At 40.2% G+C, this 21648-nt stretch overlaps 1 protein-coding gene across 4 annotated transcripts in view; it reads right to left on the bottom strand.

The window, feature by feature from the left end:
• The window catches only part of DCAF5 (DDB1 and CUL4 associated factor 5), an 85172-nt gene that overhangs the window by 10320 nt on the left and 53204 nt on the right, over nucleotides 1–21648 (bottom strand). For all 4 annotated transcript variants that reach the window (XM_019733487.2, XM_019733485.2, XM_019733486.2 and 1 more), the window contains exons 7-8: nucleotides 12055–12121; nucleotides 251–378 (exon numbers count right to left, since the gene is read on the bottom strand). In XM_019733487.2, coding sequence (XP_019589046.1) covers nucleotides 251–378; nucleotides 12055–12121 — 195 coding nt within the window. The remainder of the gene's footprint in view (nucleotides 1–250; nucleotides 379–12054; nucleotides 12122–21648) is intronic.

The raw sequence follows: 21648 nt of genomic DNA, 5'->3' as shown, positions 1-21648 counted from the left end.
CAGCAACATATAGACAGCGTCTAGTTTCAAAGCCAAGTGACTATTTTCAAAAATGGTCCTGAAAGGAGCATTTGAAATCACTCTTTTTAATATCAATTTTTCAATATTTTGCAATATGTCAAAATAATTGGGAATTTTGATAGACCTTTCGTACATTTAGCTATATGAGGTCCCACATGCATTGTTTTGGTTTCTTACAACTGTGAATTACACTATTTCTCTAAAAGGACAGAAGGGGAAGGTACCTCACCTTGATAATCTTTTCTACACCGGACGAGCAGATCATGTAGGTGTGGGGGTTGAATCGGACCTGGTTAACAATAGACCGATGCCCTTTCAGCACCATGAAGGCTCCGTTGACCACCCTACCAATGCCACCTGGGAAGACAAGGAAACAAAAATCAAATGATGAAATGCATGAAAGCAAATCGATTCCAGTAATGACAGGCAAACAGCTCTGAACCGGAGCCAAGATCTTTTATTAACTATATACCACCAGCAGAAAGCTTCATCTTACAGATAAAGTTGCTATGGAAAGAGGTAAGATGAAATATCTCTCAGCATATGTGCTCTTACCAAGAGTCTTTATTTAGCCTTTAAGCATTGCCCACGCCCACCCACTATAATTCCATTGTCAATGAAGCTACAGCCACTTAAAACATTTCTCAAGTTTTTGATCCCCAAGATAGAATCCAAGTATTACCTTAGAAAAGGCCAGTCATGAGCAAAATGAGATCGAACCACTTGGGAACAGTTAGGCAGCTGAGCCAGGAGCATATAATTACTTAAATGTATAAAAATATCTCTGATCCATTTGCCCTCAATTTCTATGATGCAGATAGCAAACAAAACTAGCAAACATACAAAACCACTGCAACAATAATGGAGGGAAAAAAATATATCTTTTTTCTTACCCTGGTAGCAGAGAGAACTAGGATAAAGAAAGAAGCAGAGCCCAAGTATTGAGGATCTGAATTAGAGAGTGGGGGCCTTAAAGACACCATATATGGATTAAAATGAAGAGGTCACAGATACAGCGAAAATCAACATTTAAAAGGGAATTGACTTTGGAAGCCAAAAAAAGGGCCATTGATAGGAAGTTGTATTTTAAAGACCATCCTATAGGCTTTCGTTTTTTTTCCTTTCTTTTCTTTTTTTTTTTAACTTTCTAACATTTATTTAAGTGTGTTTTTCCAGGACCCATCAGCTCAAGTCAAGTAGTTGTTTCAATCTAGTTGTGGAGGGCGCAGCTCACAGTGGCCCATGTGGGGATTGAACCGACAACCTGTTAAGAGCATGGTGCGCTAGCTAACCAACTGAGCTAACCAGCTGCCCCAACTTTCTTCTTTAATTACTGAGAAAAGTACCAGAGGCCTGGAACTTGTAACATAAAGACGTCATTATTTATGAACTTGGGATAATCTCAAAGGTTCAATTTCACTGGTAAGGGCATCACACTCACACAGAATACATGCACCCAAGTTCTGAACAAGGTCACCTCTGAGCAACCATCTGTTAACAGCTTGTGCCCTTGGCCAACTGGCAAATATGATGCATTGAGATATAAACAAATGAGCATTCACTTATTTAAGCAATGAGTACCTTCTTAGTCCCTACCAGGAGCATGGCACCACTAGGGCATGAAGTACAGTCTCGGCTCCACCTGCCTCCATCTCACTGCAACTCCACCTTGTTCAAATATTCATTCCAAACATGTCGTCTCAGTGTTTAGAAAGAATATGACTAGAACAAACATCCCTTCTCCAGAAATAATCTGGCTCTAGTTTAGAGAAGCTGTCTTCGCTTTTCGCCTCCTGACACAACTCTTTTGCCTCATGGAAGATATCCCTTTTTATTGGCATGTACATATTTTTTAATAACAGCAAGAGGCTTCAGCCTGCACTGATCTGTGTCTTGGTGGTGCCAACTTAGCTAGCACGAGGTGCTTACTCTACCTGGTGAATGACAAAAATGTCCTTTGCTAAATTTCCCCCCATATTTGACATTACTAATGTTTGAATTATCCAGGATGGATAATACATTTAAAGCCATTCATATCTCAGCCCAACATCATCAAGTTTGCTAATAAACCATAAAGGAAAAGAGAGTGACTAGGACATAGAACTGGTGCGTTTTTATGGAGAAAAAGGATCAGGAAAGGTTAAGCACCGAGGTAGGGTGTCACGATGGAAACCCCTAGGCATCCTGAGAGCCTTGCATTCCTAGGTTGGAGTGGGAGGAGGGAAAGGTAACCTGAGTCTAGTCAAAATAAAAGGGATCCATGGGAATCTAAAACAGTTGTCCCAAAACAGGGATCTCACCATCCCGAAGGAGTTCCTTTGGATTTGTTTCTTTTCTATGTAAGGTTGATTCAACAAATAGCATTCCTGCTGACAATCTCTTCAGAAGTGTACATTTCCAACACCCTACTCCTACCTGTACCCACACTGGGGTGGTCACTAGCAAAGAAACTTCGGGTTAAGCCTCGTACCAATCTCTTATTTAATCCCACTGCCTCCAAGAAAAGGAATTTAAGTGACTCAGAGAATTAAGTGACTTCTCAAGTCATAGAGCTACAGTAAATGGCAGAACCTGGATCTGAACCAGGATCTATTTGGCTATAATGCCTAATACCCTTTTCCTCATGTTGGTAGACTTTAAGAAATGAAAAGGGTTTGAATAGGAATGGAGTTAGAAGCCCACAACTGATTTCTAAATCTTTCTGGCAGTTATCATGTAAGTTGGTTTCAAGTCCTAAATGTAGATGGGAGAAAAGGGAGACTGTCCATATAGTATCCTGAGTGCAAGCTCTACAGTAGCACCACAGGACATTTCATCACAGTAACACATTGAATAGACCATGAGAGTAGAACCGGATCTCCTGCAGACCTAGAACCTGGGGCACAATGCCTAAACCAAAGCAGGTGCTTAGGAAGCACTTGTTAAATGGATAGTGTTTTAGGGGAGGGCAATTCTAGAATAAGCACCATCAAAGGAAGACAGAGGATCTCATGTCTTAAAGAATCAGCTACCACAGAACTAAAGTTTATTGACCAAACCAAACTTTTTGTCAAAGGTTACTTGGAATACAATTACAGTAACTTTCGGAACTGAAGAATAATTGAAGGGTATCAATGCTTGAAAATTCCAGACCATGGAAAAACTGTTTCTATTTGTTCTTTCATGCACTGTGACCTCATCTGGCTTTTCTTCTTGGCAGTAACTTTAATACGAGGTCTTTTCTCCTTTTCCCCACCCCAACTGGCACCTAGGAAATCTGAAAAGGAAGAGAAACTCAATGGAGCCAAGACTGATGGTGTAAACAGCTACAGGATGAATTATTGCCACCATTTGTTTAAGGTGACCAGGGCTGTGTCCACAGAATCAGAGCAATGAAGGGGCTTCAGAGAGGTTCTCTACAGTCCCCTTCCTGGTTTCCAGGTCTCAGATGATTGAATACAGCTGTTACTATACAGTTGAGACACAATGATTTTTAGAGACTAAATTTTTATCAGTACTGGAGATGTGAATAATTCAGAGAGATAGATTTCTTTAGCCTGAAATGGCTCAAGTCAAAATGCCAGTATAAAAAAAAAGAGAAAATGACAGTACCAGTAAGAGCTTGGGGTTCCCTCTCCTCCATTACCTACCCAGACCTTGCCCATCAATAGCAGAATCAAGTTGGAAGGAATTTGGCAGGGATTATTTTTTCCAAGAATTATATAACCTAAATAATCTCTAAGATTTCTAAGACTGAGGGTCATTTCTAAGACTGAGGGCCAGGGGCCTGGTGAGGATCAACCTCACCCCATGGTTACCGAGCAGAGTCATGACCTAATCACAATGAATAAAATAGCATATACCCAAGAAAAAGGACCTCACTCATCCTTGAACTGTCATTTGTTTCTACAGTTCTGTACAAACCAATGGTCATTTGGGCCATCTGGTTTGGCTGGCTCAGCCAATTATGTGGCACTACTCTGTGGGTTTCTTTTGTAAGTCAAGGCGATACTTCCCTTGCCTCCACTTTCTTTTGGTTCAGAAAGGATGCTGGGAGGTGGGGAAGACTACAAATCACCTCATCTATTCTACTGTAAGACCTCAGGAAAGAAAATTATTGGGCCTCTCATAACATTCCAGCATCAGTGATGCACTCACTACCTTAGGGGGATCTTAGGAAACAGAAGGGACTCAGAGAAAACCCTTTGCTTAGAAACCTGAAATAGACCTCCCTGAAATGCCAGGGCCAAATGTCCCCCCTGAGAAGACAAGGACCTAAGTATACAGGTCCTCATTTCCCTCTCCTTACTTTTGCTCATCTTTTCACAAGAGTCAGCCAGAGATTTGTCCCCTCAGGCCCCTTAATGGTCAGAACACCACTTTTATTTCTCACCAACTTTTACTTCTGTTTAATTCACTTCAACAAAGTTTTCCAAGAATGACTATGCTTTTGACTCAAAAGCTAAAAGCAACCTGGTCAAGACTTCTTGATGCCTTAGTCTAAGAGCAACTTTCAATCACGCTAGGAAGTGGTCCTCAATGGCACTTGGGGTTACATAGAATAGGACACCACCACTCCCTAGCTGCCCGCAGGCTAATCTATCAGGAAATGCTGATGGTTTTCACCATGAAAATATATCTAGATTCCAACCCTTATTACCTTGGTCCAAGCCATCATCACCACACACCTGTATTATGTGAGACTCCTACTAGTTCTCATTTCTAGCCTTGGCAGACCCACTCCCACCATCTATCCTCAACTCAGCAGCTATAGTGAAGTATTAAAATAAGTCAGATCACATCACTCCTCTGCTCAGAATTCTCTAACGGCTCCCCATTTCACTCCAGTAAGAGCCTATATGACTAGTCACCCCTGTGCCCCACTTACCTCTATGACTTCAACTCCTACGACTCTCCCCCTCCCTCCCTGTGCTTCAACATATTGATTTCCTTGCTGTTTCTCAAACACACCTGACATTTTCACTTTAGAACCTTTGCACTGGTTTTACCTGAAATGCTCTTCCCCCAGATATCTGCATGGCTAACTCCCTCACCTCTTTGAGGTTTTGCTCAAACGTGACCTTCTCAATGAGGCCTACACTGAACATCCTATCTAAACTTGCATGTCCCCATAACTCTTCCTATCCCCCTTATTCTGCTCTACTTTGTCTTTTTCCATAGCACTTCTAACCTTTTAAACATATTATATAATTTATTGTGTCTATTTTTCATTACCTGTTTTCCCCGCTAGAATGTAAGCCACATGTTGGCAGCGCTCTTTTGTTCCTCTGCTATACCCCAAGCCTGTAGAACAGTGCCTAGCATAGAGTAGGTTTTCAATAAATATTTGATGAATGAATGCAACGATGTGAGTGTATCAGACTGTGGAACACAAGCATGCAGAAAAGAACCCAGTCTCCATTAGTGGGTTCCATCACCCAACATGTTTCTCTTTCTCTATCTTCCTGCTGTCAATTTTGAATGTTTCTTTGTTTTAGCCTTTTTACTAGAGTAAGAGCAGAAAAATAAAGGGGCTAAAATCCTACCTATCTTTCCGGGTCCTCTGAAATGCTAATTCCATGTAAACTTTACTGATACCCCAAATCTCTTCAAGCCCTCCTTATTTACCCTTTTAATGGGCCTTGGAACCCACTTTTAAATTTAGAGTGTGCACATACACACCCTTTTATCATCCCTTTTAGATTGGAAGTTCTTTGAGGGCAAGAAAGTGTTTATGTTTCAATGGCCCACAGGGCTTTGAATAATGTCTTACCCAAGGATACTCATAAGTAAACAAATTGAAGTGAATCTCATCATTTTCTTTGGAACAAGGCTTGCAGGAGAAGGCTAAAGCTATTAACTACCAATATGACGTTTCGTAAGTACTTGTTGAGGAAATTAATCTATATCATTCCTGACTCCATTGGCAGAATTAAGCATTTACTGCAATGAGAGACAAGGGACTTCTTTTCCGCGCTATATCTAAGAGTTGCCTAAACAACCTCTTAGCAATTCCAAAAGGCCCGAGTGCACATTCCCAAGGTCTCCAAGCTTCAGCCCTAAAGAGAAAATCAACCACGGTACTGACAAGCCCGGAAGAACAGTGGCTGCCTCCTGGGGCTCACAAACCACTTAAGAGCTAAGAAAAGCCAGATGGGGACCGCCAGTGCTGTCAGTAAAGCTCAAAAGAGCCCCACAGACAGCAATGCTTAATTTCACAAAAAAGTCAATTATGCTAAGTTCTTCTTTCATCATCTGTACTTCACATGTGTTTGCAACCAACTACTTGTGACCAATTAAAAACAGTTGTTCTTCCAATTACATGGGAGGGAAAAGCAGGTGCCCAGGCCCAACTCTCTGAGAGTGAACACATGTCTAGAAGAAGGAGGGGAGACAGAGCATGCACACATATGCAGGCTCATGAAAATGCATTTACAGCTGTTTCCAGCCTACCTCATCGGCCTACTGGCAGTGCGGGTGGCTGCCGGGACTTGGCAAGTGAAATTGCATGTTTTTCCCTCCGTTCAGGGGAAAATCTGTCATATAACTTCCCCCCTCTTAAACTACTGAGTCAAGAGCAACGTTCATACAAAAACAATTTAACCGACCATTCAGGAGGGTACCATGTCTTGGTCTCTAAGGAGTTTTTCAGAGCCAAGTTAAAAGGCAGAAAGCTTTCTTAATGAGGAATGACAGTCATTGAGTGGCTACTGAGTACCCCCCTAATGTCCTGAAGAAGGTAGATATTACTATTCTTTCTGTATTGTTAATATTCTTACTTTACAGAGAAAGAAACAGACGTTTGGCAAGGTTAAACAATCTTTCCAAAGCCTCCAACCAGAAGACAAATGGATCAGGAATTTAAACCCAGGCCTACCAACTCTATTACAGTATGCTTCTTTCCATAAATAGTAAGGTCTTAGTGTGGAGGCATATCTCAGGGGAAGCAACTTAATCTGTGAAAACCCTAAAGCCCTTTCCAACAAGAATTAGGGGAATGGGAAGGAGAAGGCAATATGAATATTTTCCAGAGACACTACCTCCAACACACGTTGCCAAATCCATTACTTCCGTACCTAAGTTACTAGGAAGCAAATGCTTTGGAAATTATGGATCTATGGGCACTGATCTTTTTATACATAGCAATAACAAAGTCTTACATTTGAAAGCACATAATTTTCAGAAAGCTTCTAAGACTGTTAAATCATCTCATGAGGTGGTGGGGGCAGAGGCAATTTTACAGAAGAAACTGAGGCTCAGACAATTGCTGTTATATAACCTGCCTAGAATGAATCATTCAATTAGCTAGTTAGTGGCAGCACTGGACTTGAAACCAGGTATGATTTTTAAAGCCTAATGCTCCTTTCAATACACCACACTGACTCAATACGTAACTGCAGGTCTATTTATTTTATTTTCAGATTTATCACATAAAAACAGATGCTCTTCCTACGTACTTCAGAGGTGTAAAACATATTCTGATGGGCTTTTTCTTTGCCACAGCAAAATTCCCAGTTCTGTTCCTTCTTCTAATTTTTGTGTTTTTTTTAAGTCATTTTCTTTTTAAAAAAATTTTATTGGGAAATAGCCATGGTCATTGGTTACATATTGCTTTCATGCTACAATGGCATAGTTGACTCTTTTAAGGAGGGCGCAGGTCACAGTGGCCCATGTGGGGATCGAACCGGCAACCTTGGTGTTATCAGCACCACACTCTAACCAACTGAGCTTACCAGCCACCCCAATCCTTCCTCTAATTTTTAAAGAAGTTTTTTAGAAATGAGTTGTTATTTGACATCAACTAAAAACTCAAGCCTAATCTTGCCAGGTAGCAAGTTTTATGGTAGGTTTTAGATTTTATATCTCAAAATGATTTTCTAAGCCCACCAGAAAGCACGATGCGAATAACTTAGCCAATTCAAGTCAGTGCTGTTTATATAATAAATTTCATCTCTGGAGTTTGCGATTGTCCGTCTTTCTGAACAGAAGAGTGAAGAAAAAGGTGCTCTTGCATTTAGCTCACACTCAGGACTTCTCTTCATCTAGACTCTCAGCATTTGGCATGCACTGTGAAGCACACAGCAGGCATTCAATAAATGCTGATTGCTTGTCATCTGATTATGCCATTAAGGCAAGCCAGCTTCCTCGTAGTGGCCTATCTTACCGTGTTCCCCCAAAAAGACCTAGCCGGACAATCAGCTCTAATGAGTCTTTTGGAGCAAAACTTAATATGAGACCCAGTATATATTATATTTATTATATATTATATTAATTATATAATATATTATATAAGACCGTGTCTTATAGTAAAATAAGATCTGGTACATTATATTATATTGCGATATTTATATATTATATTGTATTGTATTATATGATACCCGGTCTTATATTATAGTAAAATAAGACCAGGTCTTATATTAGTTTTTGCTCCAAATGATGCCTTAGACCTGATTGTCTGGCTAGATCTTATTTTAGGGGAAACATGGTAGTATCTTACATTCAACTGGAATGCATAGAGGGAGTGAACTCAGCTTCATTCCGTATTTGTTTCAGTCAGATTAGAAATTTCCTGACAGACTTTTTGTCATGTAAGCATTCAAAGCTAGAACCCAAGAATTGCATCTAGCCCTCATATGTTATGTTTGCATTGCTGAACCTTGCCAAATGTTTTCTGAACTACAAATTGCCAACATTTAAAAATAGAGAATTACATGTAAAAAGTAAAAAGAGGTGCTATGTATACCTGAAGCCAGGTTGAAGGGTGGGACTATAAAAAGGATTAGATGAAAGCCTGTATAAAGAGCAATTTCACCATCACATTCCTCACCCAGTACACACAGCCAGGAAACTACTCCTTCCCACATAAGCGAGGCTTGGGGAATGACAACTGAAAGAGATTTTGGACTGGGAACACCAGACTCAGCTAGGGGTGGGGTTAAATGAAAATCTGTGTATAGATATGAGATCTACAGCTCTAGTCCCTTATCTGGCTCTTAGAGCCATAGTTCAACTGCCAGGCAAATACCTTCCTGATAGGAGATCAAAGAGTCCTATTCTGGGAAACTAGCTGATTTCGATAGTAGAAAGCCAAAAGAGAATGTCCAAAATGGAAAATTCAAAAATACTATGCGCATGCTATAGGAAGAAAAAGAAACTGTTGGTAGTTTTTGAAAAAATAAGCGTTGTGATATTATTTGTTTTTAAACTTAGGTACTTGTATTACTTTTATAATAAGTACTTAACTATAAAAATAGTAAAAGAAATGAAAAAAGAATAACGAAGGAAGGATAGGAAAAGAAGTATATGAACAAGGAAGAAAAATGTGGGTGGGTTGTCAGAATAGTGGCGGGAAGGCTGAGTCCCCAAATAAGCCAAGGTTTGCTAAAAATAATCGGAAAAGGTACTATAGTCACACGCAGTGTAAGATGATGATCAAAGGGACATATTTGCTGTGATAGACTGGTGATGTAATGCTGAGGGTTAACACAGAGAAAACAAACCCCTCAACTATCAGTTAGGGGATCCAACAAGAGATAATCAGAAGGTCCTGTGCTTGTGTACAAAGAAAACCAAGTAAAGGATGGGGGATCCAGGACCAACCACAGCCCATGTGGAATCCATGGGGCTTCTAGCCAACCCCAAGCACGAGTAGACCGTGGGTTCTGTGGCCTCCAAAAACAGCTTACGTGATCCTGAGTGTACTTTCTGAAAGACCATGTAGCACACGTAATATCAGGAAGCCAAAGATTTTCTCTGGTCTAGTCAGACTACATCTGTTGAACTTATTCAGTTAATCCTTAAACAGAGGTGGAACAAATCCCAAGGAGAGAAACCTGTACATCCAAGGAACTGACATTTCTTTGAGGTACTGCTAAATAAGCGCAGGTGCTATCTCTGGAGGAGCTCTAGAAGGGGACATGAGCGCTACCTTCAAATGAGTAAAAGGCTATAAGGAGGAAAAATCATAATAAGGCCCTTCTCATAAGTCACCACTCAAAGGACTATCGGGGTAGAGAGTAAAGCTTCCAGAAGGATTTTCTAATCACTGGCGTTACCCTAGGGCAACAAACACCCTGTCATGGTGGGCATCTTAGAGGTTTAAATTATTCCTCAATAAAAGTATACTTTAATACATACTTTTTATATGCAAGTTATAACTCAAAAAAATGATTGTGGGGGTGGGTTTGTGAACAGAACATTTTGTACACCCCTGATTTGGGCCAATACCCTTGCAGTACTTAAATGCCTTTCTGTCATGTTTTTATTTTTATTCAGGTAAAAAATATTATTTCTTGTAATTTATTCTTTGACCCATGGTTATAAACTAATTTTTCTTAATTTTTAAATTAAGGAGTTTTTAAAAAGATGGAAACCAGTATAAAAACTATAGCTTAATGAAGTTTTATAAGGTGAATACCCTTACAACCAACACCCAGGGCAACAAATGGACTTTTTCTGGCCATTCAGAGGCCCCTATATGCCTCATTCCAATTACAATCCCGTCTGCCCCCTTAAAGTAATCATTACCCTGACTTCTGTATTAATCACTTATCTGCATTTTAAAGTAATTTTATTTATCCAAGTGTGCATTCCTATATACTTTAGTTTTGCCTGTTTTTTTGTTTTAATATGTCTTTTAGTTTTCCTAAACAATAGGTTTCTTCTTGTCCATCCATCCTTTTTCTACTTATAAAGTCAACCTAACAGTGGCCCACACTCCTAAGTCAGTATAGAAATTAACAGGGAGAGGAAAAAAATCAACAATACTATTGCCAATTCTTTCCCCTTTCTCTGTTCATACAACCATGAAAAAGATTCCAGAGAATAGTCCTGGGGAAAGGGGGATGATCCACTTTCTATTTTAAAGTCATATTGACTTAATAATTAAAAGCTTTTCAAGATCAGGTAAAAGGTACAGTTAGGCCCAAAGATTATGTCTCTGCTAATCAATCTAAAATTTATGGGGGCAGGAGACTTAATACAGAACTACCTCTAGTGCTAGACCATCATTTTATGTTCAGATAGATGCTGCTGTCCTATTTGGTTGTGCTTAAAAGGTAAGCTGCTTCATCATACTTTCCAAATTCCAGAAGGGGGAAAGGCCTTTTACAACAGGTTTGGTAAGCAGACCACAGCAGTAGGATAGTTACACCAAACGTGGGCCTCAACAAGTTTCGAAAGGCAGATGTTTGGTAACAATATTGTTAACTCAGCAATAGGCAAGCCAACAACTTCCCTAAATTCTGAGCACTAGACACATGCAAGACACTTGACATAGTCTTCTATAACTTTCCTAATGGCCATTTCCCAGTTTGATGTATCTATCACCCAGAGCAGATGGCTATATTGAGCTGTCCTGAGAATGAAAAATACACATTTTTCTACCCGTGGGAAGCAACCGGTGTAACACGTAACTGAGCATGTGAGGACACTATTATTAAGAATGAAGAATGAGCTAGGCTATTTGAAACCTCAGCTGGCCTAGATCCAAATTTATAGAAAGCTGCAGGCTTTTTTTCCCAGAATATATCTACAGCAAATGCAGAAATATTTCTTCCTAATTTCTTTAATGTCTGAGGTCAGCCAAACCCCAAGGAGTGCATCTGTCCATCAACAAAGACAGTCCCACTTTGGTTCATATCACCAGGGAGGCCAAAGGGAAAAGAGGCCTTAACAACTATCTGTGGAGGAATAAGCAGGAACATGCAGATGGATAATAAAGGAAAACTATGTAAAAGCAAGATAAAAATATTCCAGGTGTGAAATAGGAGAGAGAGAAATGGACATAAAGGAGGTCTATGAAGTCTAAAGAAAAGTTCTTAGGAGAAAAAAAAGCTGAGCATCACTATGTCAGATATGGCTATAGTTGAGGGTTATAGTTAAATCTGGCTTCTAATTTTCACTTAAAATTTCTTTTGGTCACTTTTCTGATAAACTTATTATGTTGAAAGAGAAATACCTTCCTTATTGCCACCAATCTGTCCTTTCAGGGCACAACATGCCAGAATCAATGGAGCCAAAACGGCAGCAGGTTCACACTAGAGGTCCACTCACCTGCTTCTGGGTCTGCAGGAATTCTCCACATGTACAGGTTGAAGTCATCAGAGCCTGAAAGGATATACTGTTGGGATAAAAAAACATATTATTTATATGTTGACAATATATCTATATCTACCTATCTATTTATACAGAGAAAGACTTTTTTAAACTAAACAAGATAAATGGAGATATATTCATAAGGCACCACACAGCAAACACCCTCTTGAAAGTATTTGCAAAACAAAAAACAAAACAAAACAAAACAGTATTTGCAAATCAAAAGGCTCACTGGCCAAAACTCAGCAACAACCAACCAACCGGCAGGGACTTGACCAGACATTTCTCCAAATAAAATATACAAATGGCAAGTAAGCGGGCTGGCCTGGTGGCTCAGGCGGTTGGAGCTCTGTGCTCCTAATGCCAAAGGCTGCCGGTTGGATTCCCACATGGGCCAGTGGGCTCTCAACCACAAGGTTGCCAGTTCGACTCCTCAACTCCCGTAAGGGATGGTGGGCTGTGCCCCCTGCAACTAGCAATGGCAACTGGACCTGGAGCTGAGCTGCACCCTTCACAACTAAGACTGAAAGGACAACAACTTGAAGCTGAATGGCACCCTCCACAACTAAGATTGAAAGGACAACAACTTGACTTGGAAAAAAGGCCTGGAAGTACACACTGTTCCCCAATAAAGTCCTGTTCCCCTTCCCCAATAAAATATTTAAAAAAACAAATAAATAAAAGAACAAATGACAAATAAGCACATGAAAAGATGCTCAACATCACTAATTGCTAGGGAAATAAAAATCAAAACCACAACCACAATGAGATACCACTTCACACCTATTAGGATGACTATTACCAAAAATAAAAACAAAACAAAACACAAACAAACCCCCCACACAGAAAAGTATTAGTGAGGATGTGGAGAAATTGGAACAGTTGTACATGGCTGGTGGGAATGTATAATGATGCACCCACTGTGGAACACAGTATGGCAGTTCCTCCAAAAGTTAAACACAGAACTAGCATATGACGCAGCAATTCCATTCTTAGGTATACGAGGTCTGACAATTACATTCATAAACTTGTTGCAATGATGTTACTAACCTTTTTTTGATATCAGGGGGATTATTCATTACGAATTTGTACTAACTGGACAAACAGTTAACCAAGTTTACTATTTGGAAGTGCGGAAAACGCTGCCTGAAAAGGTTAGACCACCTGAACTTTTCACCAACAATTCATGGCTCTTGCATCACGACAATGCACCAGCTCACAGGGAGTTTTTAGCCAGTAAACAAATAACTGTATTGGAACACCCTCCCTACTCACCTGATCTGGCCCCCAATGACTTCTTTCTTTACCCGAAGATAAAGGAAATGTTGAAAGGAAGACATTTGGATGACATTTAGGACATCAAGAGTAATACGACGACAGCTCTGCTGGCCATTCCAGAAAAAGAGTTCCAAAATTGCTTTGAAGGGTGGACTAGGCGCTGGCGTCGATGCATAGTTTCCCAAGGGGAGTGCTTTGAAGGTGACCATAGTGAAGGTGACCATAGCAATGAGGTATGGAGCATATGTAGCATTTTTTCTAGGATGAGTTTGTGAACTTAATTGTCTGATCTTCATATATCAAATTGAAAGCAGGAACTTGAGCTATCTGTACACCAATGTTCATAGAAGAATGCTTACAATAGCCAAAAAGTGGAAACAACCCAAATGTCCATCAATAGGTGAATGGATAAACAAAATGTAGTCTATACATACAATGGAATATTATTCAGCCTTAAAAAGCAAATTCTGTTACATGCCACAACATAGATGAAGCTTAAAGACATTATGCTAAAGGACATGAGCCAGATACAGAAAGCCAAATATTGTATGATTCAACTTACATGAGGTACCTAGAGTAGTCAAATTCAGAGACAGAAGGAAGAATGGTAGTTGCCAAGGACTGCGGGGGAGAGGAAGAAATGGGGAGCTACTGCTTAATGGGTATGGACTCTCAGCTTGGGAAGATGAAAAGGTTCTGGAGACGGATAATGGTGATGGTTATACAATAATGTGAATGTACTTAATGCTACTGAACTATAAAAATCTGCCTTAAAAAAAAGAAAACAGAAAAGATGAGTCCTAATTGCCCTGACTTTAGGGTCTATCCAAGTAATTCCCTGCAGTTTATGACACTATACTGGTTCAAGTTAGGAAGTTGGAATGCAGAAGCCCAAGGGCTTTCTTCTCACTGTAATTTTGGCCTAACTACCTACTAGTTGGCAGGAAAGATTCATTCTAACTAATCAAGCACTGCGTGCCAGGTACTCTGGTGCTTACAAAAATATGTGAAGTAATATCTGGGTTCCCAAAGAGCTTAAATCAAGTAGAAAATACACATGTAGTTACACAACTACCATGCGATAAAGTAGAAATCACTAGGTGCCATTATGAGAAACAAGGTGCCCAGTGATTCACAAAAAAAGCAAGGCAAGATAGGTTTGAGCACTGAGCCAGCCTTATGTAAAGAAGTAACACAAAAAGCTAAAAGACATCAAGATAAAGCGATGGTGCTCTTGTAGACTACTGTTTTAACAGGAACAGGAAGCATGGCTTAGCTCACTCCTTGATGCTGGCTCAGGTGGTTGGAGCGCTATACTCCTAACGCCGAGGTCACCGGTTTGATTCCCACATGGGCCAGTGAGCTGCGCCCTCTACAGCTAAGATTGTGACCAACAGCGCTCCCTCGAGCTGGGATGCCGTGAGCAGCTGGAAGGTCGGCATGAGCTGCTAGAGGTCAGCATGAGCTGCCCTGGGCTGCCGCGGGCTGCTGGGCTGCCATGGGCTACCGTGTGCTGCCAGGAGCAGCCAGTGGCCAGCGTGAGTGGCCGGTAGCCATCGCGAGCAGCCATGGGCTACTGTGTGCTGTCAGGAGTGGTCGGTGGCCGGCAGTTGGCGTGAGCGGCCAGCAGCCATCGTGAGCGGCCAGTAGCTGGTATGAGTTGCCGTGAGCTGCTGTGAGCGCCTGACCAACGACTGGCAACCGACTGCCTCAGCGGGGGTAGTGCAAGGCTCATAATACCAGCCTGGGCCAGGGAGCTGTGTCCTGCACAACTAGACTGAGAAACAACGGCTTGAATCAGAGTGGGGGAGGCGGAAGAAGGGGAAAATAAATAAATAAATATTAAAAAAGAGTGAGCCAAGGCTGGGCTTACGAGAGATTTTACTATTTCGTTGTGAAGGATCTGTGCTTTCCTAATTTGTTCAGCTATTCACCAGGGAAAGAGCCACGGAAAGGTAAAAGGGGACTCCAGACAGAACGCTGACTCAGAAGATTGCCTTAGAAGGAAGAAAACTCCCACGGAGTTAAGGCCTCTTGGATTTAATATGACAGCCCCTAAAATATATAGAAAATGTGTACAATGTACAGGCTTCCTCTCAGGGATAAGGGCAACTCCTGACCCTCTCTTCCTCTTGGAACCACCACAAGGGAACGGCTCGGGATGATTTCCAAGGAGGGGGTCTTGACCCACTGCCGTCTAGTCAAACCATTTAAGTGTTCACACACACTAGAATCACAAAACTGCCCTGAGGAATTCATTTATGACATTTCATAGTTGTCTGCTGGGCCCTTTCCAGCATTCAAAGTTGGCTGCCTAGGATACTGCTGACTGTGGGAGACTGAAATAAAAATAAGCCCATCCCTTTATTCATTAAACAAATATTTATCAAATATCGACTATAGGTTGGACACGGTTCCAGGGAAAGAAACAGAATTGATCAAAAAAGACCCTGCTCCTACCCTCATGGAGCTTACATTTTATTGGGTTGGAAGAGGAAAAGAATTATATACATATATAATGTGAGAGGAGAGTGGGTAGAAAAAAAAATTAAAAAGAATATGTACTTGTGAAAAATAAAAAAATATATATGTAATGTGTCCAGGGGTGGTAGAGAGAAAAATTAAACAGCAGGTTAGAGTATATAGGGAGTGCTGGGGTGGTTAATTTCCATTTATATAGGGTGATCACAGGTCTTGCAGATAAAATGGCATTTTGAGCAGAGCCCTGACGGAAATGAGAGAGCAAGTTATGTGGATATCTGGGAGATGAGTCTTCCAAGACAGGGGACAGAGTTCTGGGCTATTTTAAAATACAAGGTAGCCAAAAGAGCGCTTTTGTCCTCCTGCCCTCCCTTTCTTCCTTCTTTCTTTTTAAAGCTTTGTGGAAATAAAGATTATTTTTAGTGGGCTGAGTACAGAGGTACATTTAACATCATCAGAGCAGTTGGAAAGATTTCTCTCTTCTAAAGCTGTATTGGAAGGGTTCGTCTTCTCCTAGACCCCAGTTGGAGCCTGTGATTGTGGCCCTGCTATGATTAGCACTCAAGAGGACAGAACACTGCAAGTCTTGATTAGCCATCTCACAAATATTTAAATATTTGTTACAGGGAGCAAGAAAACAAGGATCAAATAGTGCCAACACTAATCACTACCAAAGGAAACCCAAAGTATATAATTATATCCAGATTTATGAAACACAATTATTATTTGAATTAACCAGAAAATTGAACTTCACCTCAAGTGGTGAAACTGGAGGTATAAGTTTCTCTCTTTTCCTTTTTATCTTGATATCTAATTTCAAACAGTATCTGCGCATTCTTACCCAGGCAAGCTGGTATTGAATCTGAAGCTGACCTAGAGAAAAGGACTTCTGGCATAGATAACAGAAAGGTTCAGCAGCAGACTGCCCTTTATAAATACCGGGCAGTATTTATGCCAAAAAAATGTATACACATGACTTGTATTCATTTTTTGTTATCGGTATATATTAAGTACTACAATTTTAAGTTTTTCCTTTCTTAAAATATGCATACATTCTTTTGGCACTCTCTGTATGTAAGCTATAGAAACGTAATAGAAAAAAATGGTTGCCAAAAATTCCTAGGTTTAATATTTTTATTCCCTTTTGTGATGTACCCTGTTTCCCCGAAAATAATACCTAGCCGGACAATCAGCTCTAATACGTGTTTTGGAGCAAAAATTAATATAAGACCTGGTATTATATTATACCTGGTATTATATTATACCGGGTATTATATTATATTATATTATATTATATTATATTATATTATATTAGACCCAGTCTTATAGTAAAATAAGACCGGGTCTTATATTAATTTTTGCTCCAAAAGACACATTAAAGCTGATTGTCTGACTAGGTCTTATTTTTGGGGAAACACGGTAGGACTTCACAACCAACATTCACATTTAAAACACCCCCATGAAAAAATGTAAAAATTGCTACTGTTCAGGTTTAGAAAAGCAAAAACTAAATAAGATGGTGTTAGGTTTGTAGCCTAGTGGGGACATGAATATGAAGAATTCATTACCTTCTCTTAGGTCTTTTCTTTGATCTCATTCTAAACAGTAAGGGGTAAATGACAAATTAAAAACTCACTTCATATGAGTCTTTTACCTTGTATCTTAACTGAGACGAACAGGGCAGGCCTCCAAGGAAGGAGAAAGAGTGTTTTAGGTGTCCACTATCTAGGCAACGGAAGCCCCACTTCCCAAAATGCTCTGGGTTGGGCGGGGAGGTAGGAGACCCACAGGCTACTTCAGATCGGAGAGTGGAAGACATACTTAATTTTGATTTGGCTTTGTGGGTAAGATGAGTGATACCAACGCAAACATGAGCATAAGCTATTGCATGGATTCACATCATCCATAATCCTCCCCAGGCGGCCACAAAGGTTAAAGCTTGGCCACACTCTGACCCATCTCACTGTTTATTCATTCTGTCTAAGAGCCATCCTGTTTGTTTACTGATCTTGATGCAGCCCAGCCATTTTACGCAGAGTCAACCTGAGGCCAGTGCATTTTAATCTTTTTATCCAACCCACTGTCAGTATAGAGACATTAACTTAACCATAGGGACAGAGCAACAACTCCTCTCAATAGATTTCAAGAAGGAACCACGACCGCGGCCGCCACCGCCACCACCTCCACCACCACCACCACCACCACCACCACCACCACCACCACCATAAAAAAAAAAAAAAAAAAAAAAAAAAAGAAAATTTACAGAATTAGCACTTGTCACTGTTTCATTTGCCCACATGTCCTCTGTCAATGCATTCATTAACCATTATGAAAAACAGTCACTCAGGTAACACTCCCTACTCTCTGGTAGACTGCTGTAAGGCCCAGCACCCACTCCAGGAACTCCTGCCCCTTTCTTCAACTCTTAGCATTCTCGAATTACACATGCTCTCAAGACCTTTGCTGGCTGAATACCCAGAGAAGACGATGCCTCTAACTACACAAACCACTCTTGTAGACTCACGCAAGTCACAAGATATTTTTAATAACCTGAGGTTCAAAGAAGGATCTAAACGTAGCCTGCCACAGCAAAACTGTTTACTAAACAGCAGCTTACTAGAGAAAAAAATTGTTAGCCATCTTCAAGCAAAGCAACTATTTCTCCCTCCCTAACACCTTTATTTAAATCTTAATGGTTAAAACAAACCAAAAAAGGGACAATTTTGGAATACAGATAACTGTATATTATATTGTAAGGCCTCACTGGGTTTAGAAATATGGATATAAACAAAAAATGCTCCTCATCCCTACACAAAATACACATTAAAAGTTCTAGAAGGCAGGAGACAGGCCATCTATCTGATATTCTCTAATAACCCAGAATATGTCTTAACAGGACCTTCCATTTCTCTCTCTCTCTCTCTCTATATATATATATATATGTATATGTATGTGTACGTGTGTGCGTATGTTTGTACAGCATTTGATATTCTCCAACATCTGTTGATTGAGAAGGAAACATACCAATCAATTACCATTCACTGAGTACTGATCAACTTACATAGTTCTCTCCGAGGCTCCTTCCATAGTAATTGATTAATTTTTCTCCAGTAAATGGTACGCCTGTCTAATTAACTGTACTGCCTAGGACAGAAAAACCAGATGGCTCTCTAGCCTAGATCAGTAACAGCAGAGAGACTGCAATTTAACATTTAAATCAAACACAGGTCTTATTTCTCCCTGACCTTTTGTCAAAAGGGGAAAAAATGTGATTGAACAATTTTGTGATGTGTTTTCCAGAAGACTATTTCCAGAAAAAGGTTTGCCAATTGGTATATAATATACCTTTGATTATATCATTCATAATTCATGCCACAAATACTACCCAATGCAATCAGAGAAGTTTTTCTTTGGAAATAGCCAAAGCATAGAATTATTTTATTTGTGGTAGGAGAAAACAGAATTCCATTGGCTCCCAATAAAAGCATGCAAATAGTCATACCCATAAGATTCACAATATTTTTGCATGTGAAATTACCTGATTCTTGATTTTGGACCATTTGCCATTTTAGCTCCATTAGGCTCCTGGAATTCTCTAGTTTATTAAAATGACTACCCTTTAGGGGTTCTGAGTAGGAAAAATTCTATTAATAAAGAAACGTTCCATAAAGACAGCCAATAATAGTCAAATAATCAGTAGGGAGGAAATTTTTAAAAAATGCTCTAAATCTCCAGCAGCTGCTTGTAACAGAGTAGGCTGCATTACTTAAAGATGAATCTTTATTTGGCAAAACTCTTTTGGAAACCTGGGCAAGATGAGAGGGCATCAACCCAAAGGCCTTCAGCAATCAAACGCTCCTCTGTGGGCCTCAGCTTTTATATGTGGGAAGTGGGGAGATGGCATCACTCATTTCAATCTACCCATGAGTATTTATACTCCTCATTCAAAAAAGGTCTCAACCATTCATAGGAAGGAAAATTACTTTCCTTTTTTTGAAGGCACCTGAAAAAGGGGCAAAGCTACGAAAGTTAAATCTCTAAGGAGGATGGGGCAGATAGAGCAGGAAAGGTTATATTGTGTTCCCTTCATTAATATCCACCAGGGATTTCTTAGTAGAGCCCAGGCTCCTAGACAGGAACTCGAGAGATTAAAGGTGAACTCATGTTGTATCATCAGGTCAAATCAATTTCATATGTTCCTAAGAAGAAATCAGGTCCCTAGTGTTCCTTTTCAGCTGAACAATTATAAATCAGACCATATCAAACAGGCCTGCATACACTCCAGAGTGTTTTAAGCTTTCTAAGCTCTAAAACTGTATCAGCAAATGGACTAAAAGATGACATAACCCATGAGTGCAATCTTAATCCAGGATTGCTAATACCTGAAACCCCTGGGTTTCAGGAATTCCATAAACTCCTTAACACATTGCGTACGGCGGGGTTTAAATCCCTCGTGAAGATTCTCGTGATCCGTACGCAACTTAATATCATACGTAAAACTATGTGCATATATACATTTTTCTGAAATGAATGTTCGCAGCTTTTAGATTTTCAAAGGGGTTCAGGATTCAGAGAGTTATAAATAGTTGATTTAATATACCAGTTATTTTCAAGCTACCTTCTTTTTATAAAAAAAGTCTCTTGATATTTACCTAAATAATACACACAACAAGGAATCCCTCTGCCACTACATTCTGTATTCAGCTCCTCTTCATCAGACGATGGAAGGTACTATCACCACTTAACCTGTATAACACAGGTGGCAGCATGCCTAAGAGGAAGAGGGTACAATCACAGGCAAGAGACTGAGTCTAATCCTGTTTCTGCTGCCGATTAGATCTGCCATTTCAAACTTCTCTAGGCCTCAGTTTCACATGGGGATAAAACCTGTCCAATGAAACAAACCCAAAGGTCGCTGGGAGGATTAATATAAAAGAAAGTGCTTTAGAAGCTAAAGGGCTAAAAATATATGATATAAAAGAAAGATAAGAAGAAATTAGCCTGAAGTCATAAAGCAAGTCCTAGGATGGAACCCAAGAGCCGAATCTCCCCCTACTAAAAGTGTGCCTTTATTTCAGATGAAGAACACGTGGGTTGCCAGGCCCCCAAGTGAGATTAATTAGGACTAGAGGGAGTTACAGAAAAAAGTAAAGTTCTAACTTTATAAGGTGCCTCACTGGCCTGGAGTGCACTTACTGGTACATTCCTGCACCTCTGCTATACCCATATAATGTCAACACAGAAAGGTTGAGTGGTGATGTAATGTCTGAGGCCAGGCCACATATTCAAGGCCATTCTGTTGGATTCACAGGGTACAAGTCAGCTCTTTTCTCCAGGGAATGAGACAGAATGATTTAATTATCAAGATTTCAGAGGCCTTGCCATCTATCAAGTTTAAAACAAAGACCTGTGTAAAGCAATCCCAATGCTCAAACATTCCAGTGCCCAACCCTTGCAAGAAAACTTTATTATACTTTCTCCTTCCTTCCTCATTCTACTTTCAGCAAGTGTACAGGCATTAGATGAGACTAAAGCAAGAGAAGATTTTAAAATTATCACACTGTCCCTTTGCGGGCAACACATTCCTGTTAGCCTGAAAGACTTACTTCCCAGAAGCCTTGGGCTGCTCTGTTGGACTCTCATAATCTAGGACGAGAGCCATTTAAGGAATTGTGAAAGAAAGGGAACAAAAGCCGAGTGCTGTTTTACAAGCATGTGCCAGAAAAGCTAGCAGGTGGAAAATTGGCCTTCTTTTTTAACCCTGTTAAAAGATTGGCTCAGTGAGTAATACGG

This window comes from Rhinolophus sinicus, linkage group LG03 (genome assembly GCF_036562045.2).
Source record: "Rhinolophus sinicus isolate RSC01 linkage group LG03, ASM3656204v1, whole genome shotgun sequence".
Lineage (NCBI taxonomy): Eukaryota > Metazoa > Chordata > Mammalia > Chiroptera > Rhinolophidae > Rhinolophus > Rhinolophus sinicus.
The sequence above is the reverse complement of the archived record's forward strand: the minus strand, read 5'-3'. Positions and strand labels throughout refer to the sequence as shown.